The 17037-nt window shown below is 36.8% G+C and overlaps 2 protein-coding genes across 13 annotated transcripts in view; one reads left to right on the forward strand and one right to left on the reverse strand.

The window, feature by feature from the left end:
* The window catches only part of METTL25 (methyltransferase like 25), a 379431-nt gene that overhangs the window by 124813 nt on the left and 237581 nt on the right, over positions 1–17037 (reverse strand). For 6 of the 12 annotated variants that reach the window (XR_013830493.1, XM_079936895.1, XM_079936894.1 and 3 more), the window contains exon 1: positions 1232–1583. Coding sequence is in view for 5 of the 12 variants with exons in the window: in XM_079936895.1 (XP_079793021.1) it covers positions 1232–1487 (256 nt within the window). In the remaining 7 variants the exon portion in view is untranslated. Of the gene's footprint in view, positions 1–1231; positions 1584–7095; positions 8922–17037 lie in introns of those variants that run through there. The other 6 variants (XM_079936890.1, XM_079936898.1, XM_079936891.1 and 3 more) reach the window with 3 other exon arrangements.
* On the forward strand, positions 1648–8923 carry CCDC59 (coiled-coil domain containing 59). The gene is made up of 4 exons (XM_079936914.1): positions 1648–1825; positions 2792–3128; positions 4229–4328; positions 6076–8923. The coding sequence occupies exons 1-4, from the start codon at positions 1672–1674 to the stop codon at positions 6235–6237; spliced, it is 753 nt and encodes a 250-aa protein (XP_079793040.1). The 5' UTR covers positions 1648–1671; the 3' UTR covers positions 6238–8923.

Genomic DNA, 17037 nt, shown 5'->3' on the forward strand with positions numbered 1-17037 from the left:
TGGATTTTATGTATGCTTTACTGTTAAGTGTGCCAATAATAAACTGTGTTAACGACCAAAAAAAAAAAGTGCCTAACTTTCCAACAATAAACAGTGACTTTAAAGAAACCAGTATTTACCAAGTTCTATCATAGGAAGGCCCCCCAGTGGTGCTTTGCCTTCAGAGAATGCTCAAGTGAATAAAGTTCACCAGCAAGGGCAAGGTTGGGACCGCCTGGAAACAAAGTAGAAGAAATCCCAGGATCCTGCTGGTGTCTTCTCATCATACTACTTCCAAAATGTACTTGCCTTAGTAGAATCTAAGTTTCAGTAGTAGATATTTTATAAACAGTTTTCAAAAGAGATAGCAAATATTCCCGGTCTTCAGTACTATCATCCTAGCCCATCATCATCTCATCTCTTCCTTGTATTACTGAAATGGCCTTCTAACTGGCCTCTCAGATTTGCCCCACTAGTCTGTTCTTCAAATAACTATCACAGTTATCTTTTCAAATGTAAAGTATATTAAGGCACTATATTGACTAAATTGCCCAAAGCTTTCTCATCCTACTTCAAACCCATCATCCTTCCGAGGCCCAGAGAGCCCCGCGCGATCCGGCTCTGCCTACTTCCCTGGCCGCACCTGCCACTGCCCGGCACCTGGCTTTAGCCACTCAGGCATCTGAACCTCAACCCACCCCGCTCTTTCCTGCCCTGGGCCTCCGCGATTCCGTGGGCCTGAAATCCCTTCCTGCGGCTCACTGCAGCCGGCGCCTTCTCATGCTCATGACCAACCAGGTGAAAGCAGCCTCCTCACACAGTCGCTATCACAGTTGACTGGTTTTATTTTCTTCTCGGCTATAATCACCATTTGAAATGATCTTGATTGTTAGGTGTTGATTTATCTTCTGCTGTGCTCCACATGCAATCTATAAGCACTGTTCCCCTCCAGTTAAGAAAATGATTGCTTAATTACTAAATGAAGAAAGGTCCTAGCAATGTTTCTTGCTCTTTAAACTGTGGAAATACACAAGCACCCATGGAAGACAGGGGATTCGGGAGGAGTGTCCAGCCCCACGCCTCCAGGAAGCGGAGAAGGGGCTCCGCTCGCTACCAGGCAGCGCATCCCTGCCCCGCCAGTGCCAGTCCCGCCGCGTACTTGTTTCCGCTCGACTTCCGCTACGGTACACCACCCTTCACTGGGCGGGATGTCTCTCCGCCTTCCTGAACGCCCCGCCCACCCTCCATTCACCTGATCCACTCTCGGCTTCCACCTGGAGGCGCGCCTCCGAGGGCTGGGCCTCCGCCTCCGCCGCCGATCTCAGCACCGCCAGCACTGTCTCCGGGGGCAAGTCGACCACTTGCTCCCACACGGACTCTGTGTAGAAGTCCACCGTATGTGCACTGGAAATGGACAGGGCTTCCCTCAGGAACCGCAGCAGCCCCTGCAACTTGGCATGCAACGTGGACAGGTCCTGGGTCACCGGGAGCGGCCCAGAAGCCGCCATGACGCCCACCCTCCCGGGCTGTAGGTGGCGCAAACGTGGCCGCAAGGCAAGGGCTCAGTGGAAAGTATAGGCCGGATAAGTAGAATTCCGATCTGGACTGTGGGTGGGCGGCTGATTGCTTCTGCCTGATGACGTATTTTTTACCGCGCCAGTTGTGGTTTTCTGGCGCCGCGGTTGGTGTGCCATGGCGCCGGTAAGGCATGCAGCAAGGGGGCAGACAGGGAGCTTTGGGTCGCATGGCGAAGGCGTTTCACTGGTCGGATTCAGAAATAAGAATATGAAACGGAGGACGTGGCGACCTAATTATCCGCAGGCCTTCGCGGGGAGCGTTCGCGAGGGTATGTATGTAAGAAGGCAGCCTTTTACAAGTCCTCGGGCCTGCGAAATTTTAGGATACGCGATCCGCCCAAGCTGGGAAGGATTTAGGAACCAGACCGAGCCGTACTTGGGGCAGAGAAATCTATTCTTAAATCTGCTGAAGCCGTGGGCGTCTCAGAGTTCTGGATGGGAAGGCGAGGCAGTGTTGCTCTAAATCTTTCAACATTTTCCTCGACTTAATCCCATTTTTTAATGAGAACTCTTTTCGTCTACATTTTCTCCGTGAAACCGTAAGCAGAGAGAATCTATGAGTCCATTTGTGCATGTATTACGGTAAAGGATAGAAGGCGAGGCCGGAAATGTACTGCCCCACACTCTTGCTGATTACAAATACCCCAGAGCCCTCCAGTCTTCTCTTACTGTGTTTGCTTCGTTTTAGTTTGTGTTTTTCATTTTGTCTTGCTGTTTGTAAGTACTTAAAAAACCCATTTGGAATGTATAAATCTTAAATAGGTAGTTTTCTGATAATTGCTGTTGAGAAAGTCATACACCGTCTTTCCTTGTTTGCGTTGAATTACTTTAGAAAATCAGTCGTATTTTCTCTAACGTAAGGTAATAGATGCGAGGGTTTTTTCCCGGAGGTATTTAGTGAAGACCTAGGTTAAGTGTTTTAGATGAATTAAGAAATCTGTTTGTGAGTACAATAAGTTGGAGTTGTGCAACGCTCTACTCTTTTTTCCTTCTTTGAGATTCTTTAGTTCTGCACAATTACCGTTAGCCTGGTCTTTTTGCAAAGGACCAGTATACTGTTCATTCCATTAGCTTAAACTTGTTTTCTTGAAATAACGTTTTACAGCAAAACATAATGTAATTCTAGCACCTAAACGTGATGATATAAAAAGTTTTTAATTTTAATTTAGCAACTACATTTTTCATGCAAATTATTTTCTCAGAAAGTAATTCATGACTGATATATTCTTCAACAGGACAAGGCTTTGCATTTCGAAGAAAACTAAAAATTCAGCAAAATTACAAGAAATTGATATGGAAGGAAAAGAAGGCTAAAACCTCACGGGAATCCCAGTTCACGGATCGGTACCCTGATCATCTGAAACATCTCTATTTAGCTGAAGAGGAAAGACTCAGGAAGCAGCTTAGAAAATCTGACCAGTCTTTGTTAGAACAAGTTGACCAGCCTCTGTCAGAAGAACAAGTTGATCAGCCTTTGCCAGAAGAGCAGTGTAGCACTGACCAGGCTTTGTCTGAAGAACATTGTAGCATTGAGCAGCCTCATCCAGAAGAACAATGTAGCATAAGAATAAAGTATGTATTACCATCTTTTGAAATTCTTCATTGTAGATGTAAGTAGGGTTTTAGGAAAGAGATTATAGAACAATTTCTGTATTAATTGGGATTTTTCTTAAGGCATATTAGAAGCCACAGGTAATTATGTGAAAATATTTTCATGGAGGCTTTCATGTTAGCTTAAATGACTATAAATTGTCAGGTAGGCTTAATAGAAGAAGTAATGGAATGGGAATTAAGAGACCTGGGTTTTAGGTTTCAGCCTCTCAAGTACATTTAACTTACTTGGACCATGATTAACTCCTGTTATTAATGTATGTTTTTAAAAATAATTTAATTTTTGAGAGGTATTATAGCGTAGTGCTTAACATCGTGGACTTTGGAGCTGGCTTTAATATGTTGGTGCCCAATGTCCTCTAAAATGCAAATAATAATAGTAAGTATGTAATTTATAGCTGCCATGTTGTACAACCCCAGAATGGATTATTTACACGCTATGGTATCTTAGACCTATCTCAGATGTTGTGAAGATTAAATGAATTCATTTATATAGGTATTTAAAAAGGCATGTGATACATGGGAAGTGCTACATGAGTTTTAACTGCTACTACTACTGTTATTATTAACCTGGATTTTTTTTTTTCCAAGAGGACATAGACTTGGTTGCAATTAAAAAAATAAATGAAACGGAATAGAGACAAGTTGGTCAAAGAACTTTGGGATTAAAGTTCATGTACACCCCCAAGGTCCTTCATAACGTCCTTCAAATTAATGCCTTTTTCAGTCTGTCATTTCTACCATTCATATGCTGGTTTCCTGTTTTTAAACATTTTCAGATCTTTCAGAGCTTTCTGTATTTTCCCTGGGTGAAATATTTCTCCAAGACTTTCCATTTACTATTTTCTATATCTTGAAAGCTGTAACAAAATTTCTAATATGTTATTTGGACATTTTACTAATAAAATTAATGTCTTCTTTCTTTCAAATTCTCTTCACCCCCACCCCTTAAGTTGCATTAGTGAGATTTGACTATACAAATACTGTCTGACATAATTGTGTCATAATTTTGGTTATATTATTTTTAATACTTGTGATTTGTTTTCATTTATCTTGCAAAGTTCCATTACTATTCCAAAGAAAAATAAAAAGAAAACATCAAACCAAAAAGCACAGGAAGAGTATGAGCAGATACAAGCTAAGCGTGCTGCTAAGAGACAAGTAAGATCTACTTTTAAAATATTCAGATTCATGTTCCTTTATCCTAAGGGTAAATGTAAGCTTTTCTTCTTAATATGGGGCACATAGTATGCCCTCTGTAAGTATTTGCTGAGTAAATGAATAATCTGAGAAGAGCTGGAGAATTTCAACATTCAGATTCCTTGACTGTTTATATTACCCTGGAGAGGTGATAGTAGTAGTCAAGAATAGGATTTTAAGGTACTGCTCATAGGTTAATAATATGAGCATCTGGGACAGTGTTTCTCAAGAGTAAGGTCCAGATAGTTGCATTTTTTTTAACAAGTGCCTCAAGAGGTTATGCGTAATAAAATTTGAGAACTACTAATTTTTTAAAAATGTAGATGATTTTCATAAATTTACATAAATGAGTTGGTTTTGCTTATTAAAAACCTTACTAGATTAACTTAGCAAAAAGTTACCACACTTTGTTATCATTCAGAAACCCAAAATTATAACAGCCTTTTTCAAATAAGCAGAACAAAAGTATCCACAGCTTCAACAAAATTATTTTATTTGTGGTTTCTTGTTTCTTATATTGAAGCTATATTAATCTATCACTTTAAAAAGGAGAGCACATCGATCAAAAATACCCCAAAGATGGTGCTGACATATAATTTCTTTTATGTCTTAGCTTTACAAATCGTGTAATTAAGAAATCTGGAAGTTTAACATCTAAAATTCGTATGATTATTCTTAAACTGATGGCAGACTAGGGTAAAGCAGAAACATTTCTCCATGGAAAAACTGGACCTTTGTTTCACAGTTTGTTAAGATTATGCATTTTTTTAACCAACCTTCTGATACCTGCCACCTTTGGAAATAGTATACCAGATGGAATATGGACCATTATACTGAAAAACATTTACTGTTTCAAAAAAAACTTCCTTTATGTATATATAAATGTTACATCTTTGTAACCGTGAAAATTGAGCATCAGCCCTTTATTTGTAAGGTGAAGATAAATCCTAGCATAAAAAGTTTTAAAAGGATGGAATATGCTGTGACGTATATGAAAGCACTTTGTTAATTATGTCACCATACAAATGTAAGGCTGTGTCATTTGGGGGATATATGCATTACAGGGGAAACTGAAAAACAGTTCACATATTGCATTATTTAAGAATTTTTAACTTTTATATTTAAGAATATTGTATTTCAAGTAGTGATTTTCAGGTTTATATAACTTCAAATTATTTTTCTTTAAACTCCAATGAATTTGAGTCTTTATCTTAGCAAGTCAAATGAGCATGATTAATTCTTAAATAATCAAAACCATAATACCTAGCACAATATTTTACATATATATAGCTTGTAGTCAATAAATGCTTCTTGAATTAAATCTGGATCAGATGGCAAATTTAAAAGAATACCAGATATTCTGGAAATGATTTGTGTTACATGGACTAGATAACCTCTAACGTCACTTCTGACTCTTCAGTGGATCTAATTAAATGTGAAACCATTAAATAAATGTGCCTTCTTTGTGCTTTAATTTTATTTGTATACAAATAATTAAAATTGTTTACTAACTTTACATTATTCTATGGCATAGCATGTATCATAGCGGCAAAGAGGGTACACTGCTGCACTTACAAGTAACACCTCACATTTTGCAAAATATAAGACAAACCTGAAGTGTTTGCATGGTGATAGCTATTTCAACAAAATTATTGAACAATATCTATTGTTTGTTACTAATGAAAATTATATATGTTAATAATTTCAGGAATTTGAGAGGAGAAAACAAGAGAGAGAAGAAGCTCAAAGGCTCTACAAAAAGAAGAAAATGGAAGTGTTCAAAATATTGAGCAAAAAGACTAAAAAGGGGCAACCAAACTTGAATTTACAAATGGAGTATCTTCTAAAAAAAATACAAGAAAAAAATTAGGTCAGACATGTTGCCTGATTAATCAAGGGTTAAAATATATGCTGGCTAACGAGTTCTCTTGTATATGTACTGTCCCTCCTAACAGTTAACTAAATTTGTCAACACAGACTGGATTGCTAAGCTATACTAAATATAAAATGTCCAAATATTTTTTGTTTTTCTGAAAGAAAATTTTCTATATATGCTCTGCATTATATATGATTTGTTTCTTGCTGCTGAATGAAGGTTGGCCTTCAAAACTGAAAGAGGGAACTTCCCTGGCAGTCCAGTGGTTAAGACTCCACGCTTCCACTGCAGGGGCCACAGGTTCCATCCATGGTCGGGGGACTAAGATCCCGAATGCTGCTTGGTATGGCCAAAAAAAAAAAGGAACTGAAAGAATCTGCTATTTGAGCAACAGGTTCAAGCATGTAATAACTTTTATACCATATGAAATTCAGATGAAATAAAGTGTTTTGAAAATAAGGGAGCAGAGCTTTCAACGAATCATTTCAATCAAATGTTTAAATTTAGCAATCAACTATTACAGTTTTGAAATTCCATAGTAATGGAATGGTGAAGGAGGCAGAGACTCCCCTTCGACTTTTTAATTTATTTTAAATTAAGTACATTTTATAGGGGGATGGTCTTTCCAGAAACCTGTAAGCAGGTTTCTACCTTTGGCCCCCACCATATTATAGTGAGGTCTTTATAAAGCAGAGTTTGATATTTATAATCTTTTCCTTAAGTGGATGTACATAGCTTGCTAGTGTAATATTTTTTGAATGATGATGGTAACCCAGCAGTGTCACAGCAGGAATTAAGCTTTCCAGATCCCGCGGGACCCTATCATGTAAGAACATTGTTACTGGACCTTACCAGTGTTGTCTCTGTTGGTAGGTTTGTGAGCCAAGGGAAAGAACTGGAATACTGCTTCTCCTGCCTCCTTGCAATCACTGTAAAATGAGAAAGGCTTGGTTATCATCATTAAAACAAAAGAACTGCAATAATATTTGTAAAACATTGCATAGTAACGTGCAATCCTTTATAAGTGGTAACAGATGCAGCCCAATATTGCATTAGGGTTTTGGTAAGTCCTCCCACTGTACTGAGCATTCTGCATTTAAAAAGTACAAGGAGGGAGACTCAAGAGGGAGAGGATATGGGGATATATATGTATATATAGCTGATTCACTTTGTTATAAAGCAGGAACTAACACAGCATTGTAAAGCAGTTCTACTCCAATAAAGATGTTAAAATAAATAAGTAAATAAATAAATCATGCCAGTCATAAAATGCAGTGTAAAAGAGCAAATTCTGAATATAAAGAGATTTTGATAATACTAGATAGGAAAGATCAGGACCACAAATGACACCCTGTGATTGGGACTGCACCACAGCAAATCTATACAAGATACTATCAGTGTTTGAAATGCCAGAGAGAAGATACAGTGTGCCATGCTAAATGCATGGTGATAAATCTAACTTCTTGCTGAAAAATTTCTTCCAGTTTATTTGAAGTGTGCAGGGCATGGACCCCTGACAATTGGCATAAACTGGTTGGCATTATGATGAGGCTGAAGCCATCCCCAGTTCTCCTTCCTACAGACCCATGAGTTTCTACTATAGAGTTTGTACTATGAATTGTCTTTGACAATAACAAATCTTGGGTTCTGGGAACATAGTTTTGTCCAGGATAACTGCTGTGTAAATCTGGTGAGTGTGAGGCAAGTGTTATAATTACTTTGGATGTTCTATTCTTTGGACCTTTTAAAAATTGAGACACACCATAGACTTGATGTTGAATTAATATTAACTTTTGAGGAGCTGAATGAGCTACATCCATTTCCAAGTAAAACACACAGGCTGCAGCTGCTGTAGGAATCCATCTAGGCATTAACATTTCTGGCTGTGAGTGAACAAAATAAGAAACTGGAAGGGACTTGTTGGACTTTTACCTTATAAGGGCAAGAGAATTGGATTTGGGGTTTTGAGTTTTTTGCCTTTGGACATTAACTTGAAAGGTAATTTAATATATAGACTTTATTTTCTCCCTAGGAGTTTGAAAGGGAAATATTTATAGTAAAATGTGGGACATCTGCATTTTACTGGCAGTTTAACACTGGGCTCTCTTTAAGTATTTGGATAATTGCCATTGAGAACACTTGATCGAGTCACCCACGGAGCTGAGAGCCTTACATCAGAGATGCACACTTCATGGACCTAGTGACCCTGGGTTTCATACATAGATATATTGAGGTATAATCAATTGAACATATTTAAAATGTATAATTTGGTGAGTTTGGGCACATGTAATCACTCATGAAACCAACACCACAATCATAAATCCATCACCAGTATCTCCAAAAGTTTCTTCATGGCCCTTTGTCATCAATCCTATCAGGGGCTCCCCAGATGGGTCCCTAGCAGCCACTGATCTGCTTTCTGTTACTATAGATACTCTGCATTTTCAGAAATGTTATAAAATTGGAATTATCTACTGGGTACTCTTTTCTGTCTGGCTTCTTTCAGTCAGACAAATTTGAGATTCATCCGTGTTGCTGCATTTATCAATAGTTCCTTTTTATTGCTAAGTACTCTATGGTATGGATGCATCAGCATTTGTTTATTCATTTGCCTGTTGATTGACATTTGGGTTGTTTCTAGTTTGGGGCTCCCACAAATAAAGCTACTGTGAACATTGTGTATAGGTCTTTGTGTGGACATATGCTTTCATTTCTCTTGGGTAAATGCCTAGGAGGGAATGGTTCAGTCACATGGTAGGTATAAAACATTCTAGGAAATGTGACATCTCTAAAGAGATTAAGGCACTGGAAAAGTGGCTGCCTGCTGAAACTGAGAAAGGGGCTTGTGAAGTCAAATTAGGGACCCAACAGTGACACTCAAGATATAGCACTGTCTGCGTTATATCTATTTGTATGCAGGCCTTTCAATGAGGATGCTTCGTTTTCTGTTTTAAATCTCACCACTTATCTCAACCTGTTCCTTGGAGTACTAATAAAATAACTGGGGAGGTTGCGTCCAAAAGACATTGAAATCTATGATCTTACTAGTCTTGCAAGTTTTACGAATTTCCATTGTGTGCCTCTGCTCCAGCAAGCTTACTTGAGACTTGCTCTGTAACAACATCATGAAATTAAAGGTTTGCCAGGTGGCACCACATGAGAACAACCCAAGTTATAGCAGTTGATTCACATGTACCGTCCTCTCCGGTGCAATGTGAGCATCCTTCTACTTTTTGGATTAGTCGTGAATAGAATATTGACTCTACTGACGTGAGTAGAATATTGGAAAATGACCTACTAAGATTCAAATGAATCCTTATAACCCCCACTGAGGTCATCCCAGTATCCATTCAAACTTGAAGAAATCTCAGGTATAAAATTCATTCCTCTGAGTCTATTAGAATAAGGATGGCCACATCTTAGTGCTTGCAGTACTCCCACACAGCCAGTTAAGAAACCGATCAGAAAAGGCTACCCCTATTTGTTCAGGATCTCAAGGTGAGCAATAGAATTGTGATCCCTAGATTCCTAGTAGTTCCCAACACAAATATGCCCTGTCCTTCGTCCCTGAAAAAGTAAATATTTCACAGTGGTCAGTTTATATGCAGCTTTCCTTACTAGGCACATAGATAAAGATGGTTAATATTTGTTATTTTTGTGGGAAAATTAACAGTATATCTAGATGGTTATACCTCAGGGATTTACAGAATTCTCATATTTCCTTCCATCTAAACAAGTCAGTCTAAACAAAGGATTTAATTTTTCTTTGAGAGTTCATCCTCGTACAATATGTAGATTACTGTGCCCTCTTAATCTAAGTAGTTCACAAGAAGACTTCATATAGCTCTTTTCAATATCAGCTGAAAAGCTTTACAAACCATGTAGAAAAAAAGCTATAATTTTGTTAAGAAATTGTATAAATTATTTGGGTCAGAATCTGTCAGCCATGGATGTTTTCCATTCACCAGAACAGAGATGATTCCATTTGAACAACTTTCTAAACTAAAAAACAATGAAAAGTATTTTGGGGGTATTAACTGGTTATTGCGAGCAATAAATGCCCAATTAAAAAAAAAAAGTAGCTCAGTCCTCTCATGAACTTATTAAAGCAACAATTCCTGAGTCTCTTCCATGCAAAGCAGAAGTGAAAGCAGCTTTCTCTGCTTTCACTGCTTCTCTTCAACAATCCCCCACTTTGGGTACCCCTAACCATGTCGAACCCTTCTCCTTTTGTTCACGAGAGACAGGATGATATATTAGGAGTATTAGCTCGCCGGAGCCTGTAGGTTGCCTCTCTTAACCTAGTCCTTAGTTTAGTAACTGAGGCATACTTTTTATGCTTGCAGAACTCGGCAGCAGCTGTCAGACTGGTTGAAGCCTCTGCTAATATGTTGTTTGCTTCTCACTGACTCTGTGGTTTGCACCTGCTGAACAATCATTGTTACTTTTAGACAACACTCAAGATTCCTCTATCAGCAACTTTTCCATTTATGAAGCCCTTTTTATCTCTCTTACACATCACTGTTTAACATAGTTCAAACCTTACTCTTGTAATTTGATTTCTTTTCAGGATGAAGGGGAAACATGTGACTCTAGCAATAACTGAGGAAAGCATGCCCAGGACTGATCTTACAGAACCCCTTTTAGTTCATCTTGATTTAATATGGTTTATAGATGGATTTTATTTTAGAAATTACAAAGGCCTCCTCTTTTTTTGTATCTGCTGAAAATGCAGCCATTAAGGGGCTCCATTTCATAATATTTGATCTTCCCAGGTAGCAGAATTAATAGCTCTGACTGAAGCCTTTATTGTGGCAAAAGACAAAAGATATGCTTTTAGAATTGCTCATGATTTTGAAATGTCATGAAACCTAAAGGATTTGTGACTTCTTCAGATATTTTGACTAACTGTGGGAACAATATCAATGATTTAGTAGAAGCTATTCAAAACTCACAAAGAAAAAAATGGTTATTAAATAGAAGCACATAGGCAGACCAAAAGCCAACGGCAATGTCCTTGCAGGGCTACATGCTAAATGAGCAGCTTTTCCACCCCAGCTGTATGAGAAGCTTCTCTCCCCACCAAGTTGACGTCCTTCCCCATCAAACCTCCGGATGGATAACTGCTCAATTTAAGCCAGCTACAGCTGACTCACAGCAATCAGACCAACCTTCTGAAAAACAGAATTGTCCATCACAGGGATGGAGGCTAGAAGTCTGAAATCAAGGTGTTGGAAGAGCCATGCTCCCTGGGAAGGCACTAGGAAAAGATCTGCTTCACGTCTTTCTTCTAGCTCTGGCTCCTTGGCATGTATTAGCAAACTCTAGTCTTCACGTGGTGTCCTACCTGTGTGCATGCCTTTGTTTCCAAATTCCCTTACGATAAAGACACCAGTTGTATTAGGACTCACCCTAATTATCTTATTTTCACATGATTACCTCTGTAAAGACCTTACCTCCAAATAAGGTCACATTCTGAGGTCCTGGTGGTTAGGACTCCAATATATCCTTTTTGGGGGATACAATTCAATCCATAACACATATCAACTTGAAAATGCTTTTCGACATTACTGAACACCATTTCTGTTCTTATTATGGGCTCATGTTTCACAGCGCAAGCAAACTGCCAACCAAGCTACCAACTACCAAATCAGTGGATTTCTACTCACATGAGACCTAAAACAGGCTGAGTCAAAAAAGTCTCCAGAAGCAGACAAGAAGCAGTCACTTTGCCCAAGAACTGTGAACCAAGGAGATGACAATGGATATATAGCCCATGCCTGAAACTGACAAAATAAGACAGCTGAATGAATTTCTTTAAAACCATCATTCTCTTTTTGTAATTATTGTTCTGGTATTCTTGGTCATTTAACCCAAATATCACTAGATCATTGTTTTCTTTCAGCATAGTTGAGTTTAACCATATGCAGTTCTTGGTGTATTCGAAATACATGGTTATAGTTAGCCTGTGCCTTTGCAATAGCATTTAGTGCAGAAACACTTGGGTATATGGGAAATTTGTTTGTTTTTTTTTTACTGAATATCTCCATGCTATCAGTATCTTGTAATTCTAGTTATTATGCAAGGCATCTGTGATTACTCTAGTCCCCAATGACCATGATCCATATGAGGTCTGGGAAAACTTTCCTGTGTTTCTCTGCAGAGGCCCAATTTACCTGATCAAAACCCACACAGGCCATGAGGTCTAAGTGGGGACAACTTTTGTTACAACTCAATTTCAGAGGCTAAAAACAATAATAGATAATGATCAACACAAATACATGTCACTTTCAGGTATAAGCAAGAAATAAAAAATAATATAAAAATGATAGTGGGATACAATACCAAGGGTCTTCAGTGCAAGTTTTCTAAGGTTTGATTTTGAGTAACTCCTTCTTCCCTATATCAGGTTGGTGAAACCAGGGCTTATTGCATGTTACCTGTTAGCTGATTAGGCTTAGAAATTTAGCCTACCTTATGTCAACCTTACAGATTGTACAGAATCCATTAGTGAAGGCAAAGCAATAGTCCATCCACCAAAATTAGTTCATCACTGGCTAGAAGGTTTGCTTGGATCAAGGAAAATTTCTACTTGCAGTTGTGTTTATGGTAATACAGTACAGTTGTATAGGTTTCAGAAAATTGTTATCTTAATGAATCAGCTTTTGCTAAACCTCTGATATATAGTGACACTCAAAGATGATTCTATGCCAGAGTAGACTGAATTCCTATGGTCAAACTTTCTCCTCTGGGATAGAGGGATAACCACAAGAAGGGACAGATGAACTTTGACCTTGGGCACACTACATACAAAGCAGAGGCAGCCAAATGCCATAATCCCAAATTGGGGAAATCACATATAATGCAGAGGTGCTTTGATGGTGGAATCCTAAAACGGGCACCATACAAACACTCTAACCAGCCTAGGGCTTACTTAACCCACCAATCCAGATATAGCCATCCAATGGACGTCACTGAGAGATCTTGTTTTCCTAATATGGAACAGAGACTGTTCACCATCTCAGGGTTATAGAAGACCTAACTCCATTTCTTATCCCCCCAAACTTTTTTTGTGAGAGCCTCCTATATTTGGTCTTTTATTATTATACATATGCATACTAAAATTATTTTATTATCATATACTATTATTATAGTATATATAATATTAATACAGTAGAAATAGAGAAACTAGTAGAAGCAGCTGGTTTCATAGAAGTGGAAAAAGTCAAGTAGATCTTTAATACCATTTACTCCCACTTGCCATCCTTATGAGAAAGTCTTTTAGAAATTCTGCTTGAGTTAATACCATGGCAGTAGGATTTGAAGGTGACTTTTTGTGCTTTTAAATGTAGATTAAAACCTGACTTTGTTTTAAAAGCATTAGCATATCTGTGTGACCTGCATTTTATGCTTGCTTTTTGAGAAGAGTAGTTTGGATTTCTTTTTTCCTAATCTACATATAATTTGGCGTAGTATCAGTGTATCATTTTAAATTGTAAACATTCACAATAACTGCTTCCTTTATTAAAAAGTGATAAACTACTGCTAAATTCACTTATTACATTTACCCCCAAACTGCTTTTCCAAGCAAATTTATTTTTGATATACTTTATTAACAACTTAATTAAAAAAACAAATCTAAGTTTTGAATCAGAGAAGAGAGGCCTAAAATTTAGAGCAACCCATGCCTAGCCCTTTAAAATTATTTTTTTGAGATATATTCTGCAATATGGATTAACACAATTCATAATTCTGGATATTTCTATATGCTTCCCAGGGTGTATACTCTTATCATCAACTCTGAAGGCTTATCCACATTATTTGATTTAATAGAATGTTTTTACATTAGTGGCCTAAAAAGTAAGCCATCCACAGGAGTCATGACAACAACCTTTTTGTATACAAAGAAGTTTTAGCAATAATGGAATACATATTGTTCTCAAAATGAGAAACCACTAATCTAGTGGGAAAGGAGAGAATAGGTCTTTGCTCTTGATTGAAATAGTTTAAGAGTTTGCAGTATTCTACTGTCCCAATAATGCCTAAAGCCAGGGAACATTAATAATTTATGTAAAGTATGACAGGAACAAATATGTTTGAATTATCAACTTACATATTTACAATTTGACTAAGGATGGAATTTATGTTTAGAGTTGTGATTACAAAATTATTGTTTTGCCACTTTTTAAAAAGTTATTAAAGAGTTGGAGAACTAGCTTAAATGTTCAATCTTGGGACACACCGTAGATGACAATTTCGAGTTTGGCTTCTGATACTATGAAATGGGACAAACTGCCTCAAGATTACACATTGAAATAGTAATAAATACTACTTTTAGGCCTTACTAAAAATGGCTCAATTAACTGTACTCATGTACATTTATTTCATTTATATTTCATAGAAACAGAATTCTAAATATAATTTAGAAGTGGGAATCTATGAAGTAAAATACTACTTATTTACTCAAGGTCACACAACGATTTGGTTTCTAAGCCAGAGACAGAAACTCAATTTCCTAACATCTACCCCAAGCTGCTACATGGATAACTCTAGAAATTCCATCTGTGAAATTTCAATCAAGACAGATATTTAAGCCCTTTGAAAAATTTGCTTACCCTGTAATTCCACATTTCAGACTGATTATTATACAGTAAGCCACAGTTGGGTTTTTTTTGGATAGTACATGCTGGCACAGCATTTTGCACCACTTTGGAGTAACCATGACACACACACATTTGAATAAATTAATGTCTAGTCTCAACTGACTCTTCTTGGTTGACCAGTATAATCTTTGCAGACTTTGGAGTCAGTGGAAAAGGAAGAAATGATGAGAAAACCATTTAGAACCATGTTAAATGTTTACATGAAAATTAATCACAAGTCTACTCCTTACAAGCTGTGTGACACTACAAAAAAACTACTGCCTTTGTGCCCCAGTTTACCTTTCTGTAAAATGAGCATGATAATATAGGTTCATAACTTATTTTCCAAAACCCTTGGGTCCAAGGGTGTTTCAAATTCAGAATGTTTTGGATTTTAGATAGGTAATTCAGTGCAAACACCGTATATTTACATAACAGTCACAGTAGGGATTCAAGCAGTATATTAAAATTACTTCAGCAAAATGAATAAATATTCAAACTAAGAGATAATTCAAGAATAAAAATAGCCTCATATCAATTCAGGTCAGATTTTACTGTGTGAAAAACAAAACAAAACAAAGTTTTCAGAGACTTTTGCCTTTCAAAATTATAGCTGAAAGATTGTAGACCTGATATAATATGTAAATCATAGAGTAATTTAAGTGGATAAATAAGTTATTTCATACAAAGCACTTATACTGGTAACTGACACATAGTAAGTTACCTAATTATTATTTTAATATTGTGTATCTCATTTTTTCTTTGAGATGTTACACATCGATTTAATCAACTTGTTTGCAATAAAATATAGTCAGTTGCCCAAAATTATACTAAGATCTTTATATACACTATCTCATTTACTCCCCTTATCAGTCCTCTGATAAACACTATTATTGTTGCCATTTTCCATTGAGGAAATTATCATTCTTTGTAATATACTCCCTTAATCAAATTTAATAAATTGATGTGCAATCCATGCTTCATACATTTCATACAGAGAATAGTATTCACTTCAAATAAATTCCTCAAAATTTGTTCTTTGTGAAAAAAGTTTTCAAAATTGCACTTCAGTTGATTCAAGCATCTTGTTTCCAAATAGGAATGATATTCATTACTTATTTGATGAAAATTTCTTTTAAGCCAGTGACTCATTTTACAATTATAAAAATGAAGAAAAGATATTCAAAATTATCAAACTCACATATAACATGTTTCTAAAAAAATTATAGTTAAGAACTATCTATACTTGTCTTTTCTTATTTTCCAGTATCAGATGTATCCACAAAAGGGTTCTCTTAGCTATCTGGTGGCCAACAAATTTTTGTACAGTATGAATTATGCTAAAGAATAAGCCAAGCAGCAGTACATTTAAAAAATGTATAAGTAAATGAATATTATAGATTTTCCCTAAATATTAGAGTCAGATGAAAATGCAGATTTTTATAAAGGAACTATGTAAAATTATGAACTACTAATGCATTGGTATACGTCTTCCCTGTATAGTGTCTTATATTCCACTTACTGTATTACAAACGTATTTTTATATCATTAAATAGTCTGATAAATCCTTATATTAATTATTTATAGGTAAATAATATTTAATAATGTTGAGCCATAATCTTCTAATTAATTGCAAATTATTGACTTTTAGATTATGACTATCCTAAAATGAAAAACAATGTAATGAAATTTGTATATAAAAACCTTTAAACACTTTTTGAATAAAATTTTCTTTACATTTCTGTCTTACATAAAATATCTATACAAAAATTCATAACACATTTTATGTTAAACTAAGCCATAATGTGTATCAGGTGGATGTTACAAAGTATTCGTTTTTGTGCTTTAAAAAAAACTCTTGGACTTCCCTGGTGGCGCAGTGGTTGAGAGTCTGCCTGCCGATGCAGGGGACACGGGTTCGTGCCCTGGTCCAGGAAGATCCCACATGCCGTGGAGCACCTAGGCCCGTGAGCCATGGCTGCTGAGCCTGCGTGTCTGGAGCCTGTGCTCCGCAACGGGAGAGGCCACAACAGTGAGAGGCCCATGTACCGCAAAAAAATAAATAAATAAATAAATAAATAAAATAAAATTTAAAAAATTTAAAAAACTCTTTTGGATCACACAAATATTCAATTTTAATGGAAAGAAAATA

This window comes from Stenella coeruleoalba, assembly GCF_951394435.1.
Source record: "Stenella coeruleoalba genome assembly, chromosome: 11".
NCBI classification, from domain to species: Eukaryota; Metazoa; Chordata; class Mammalia; order Artiodactyla; family Delphinidae; genus Stenella; species Stenella coeruleoalba.

Excerpts from the sequence above, each read along its gene's own strand:
- CCDC59 (XM_079936914.1), top strand. The coding sequence starts at position 1,672 with ATGGCGCCGGTAAGGCATGCAGCAAGGGGGCAGACAGGGAGCTTTGGG. Across the intron at positions 3,129-4,228 it reads CAATGTAGCATAAGAATAAA|TTCCATTACTATTCCAAAGA; the intron begins GTATGTATTACC and ends TATCTTGCAAAG. Across the intron at positions 4,329-6,075 it reads AGCGTGCTGCTAAGAGACAA|GAATTTGAGAGGAGAAAACA; the intron begins GTAAGATCTACT and ends TAATAATTTCAG.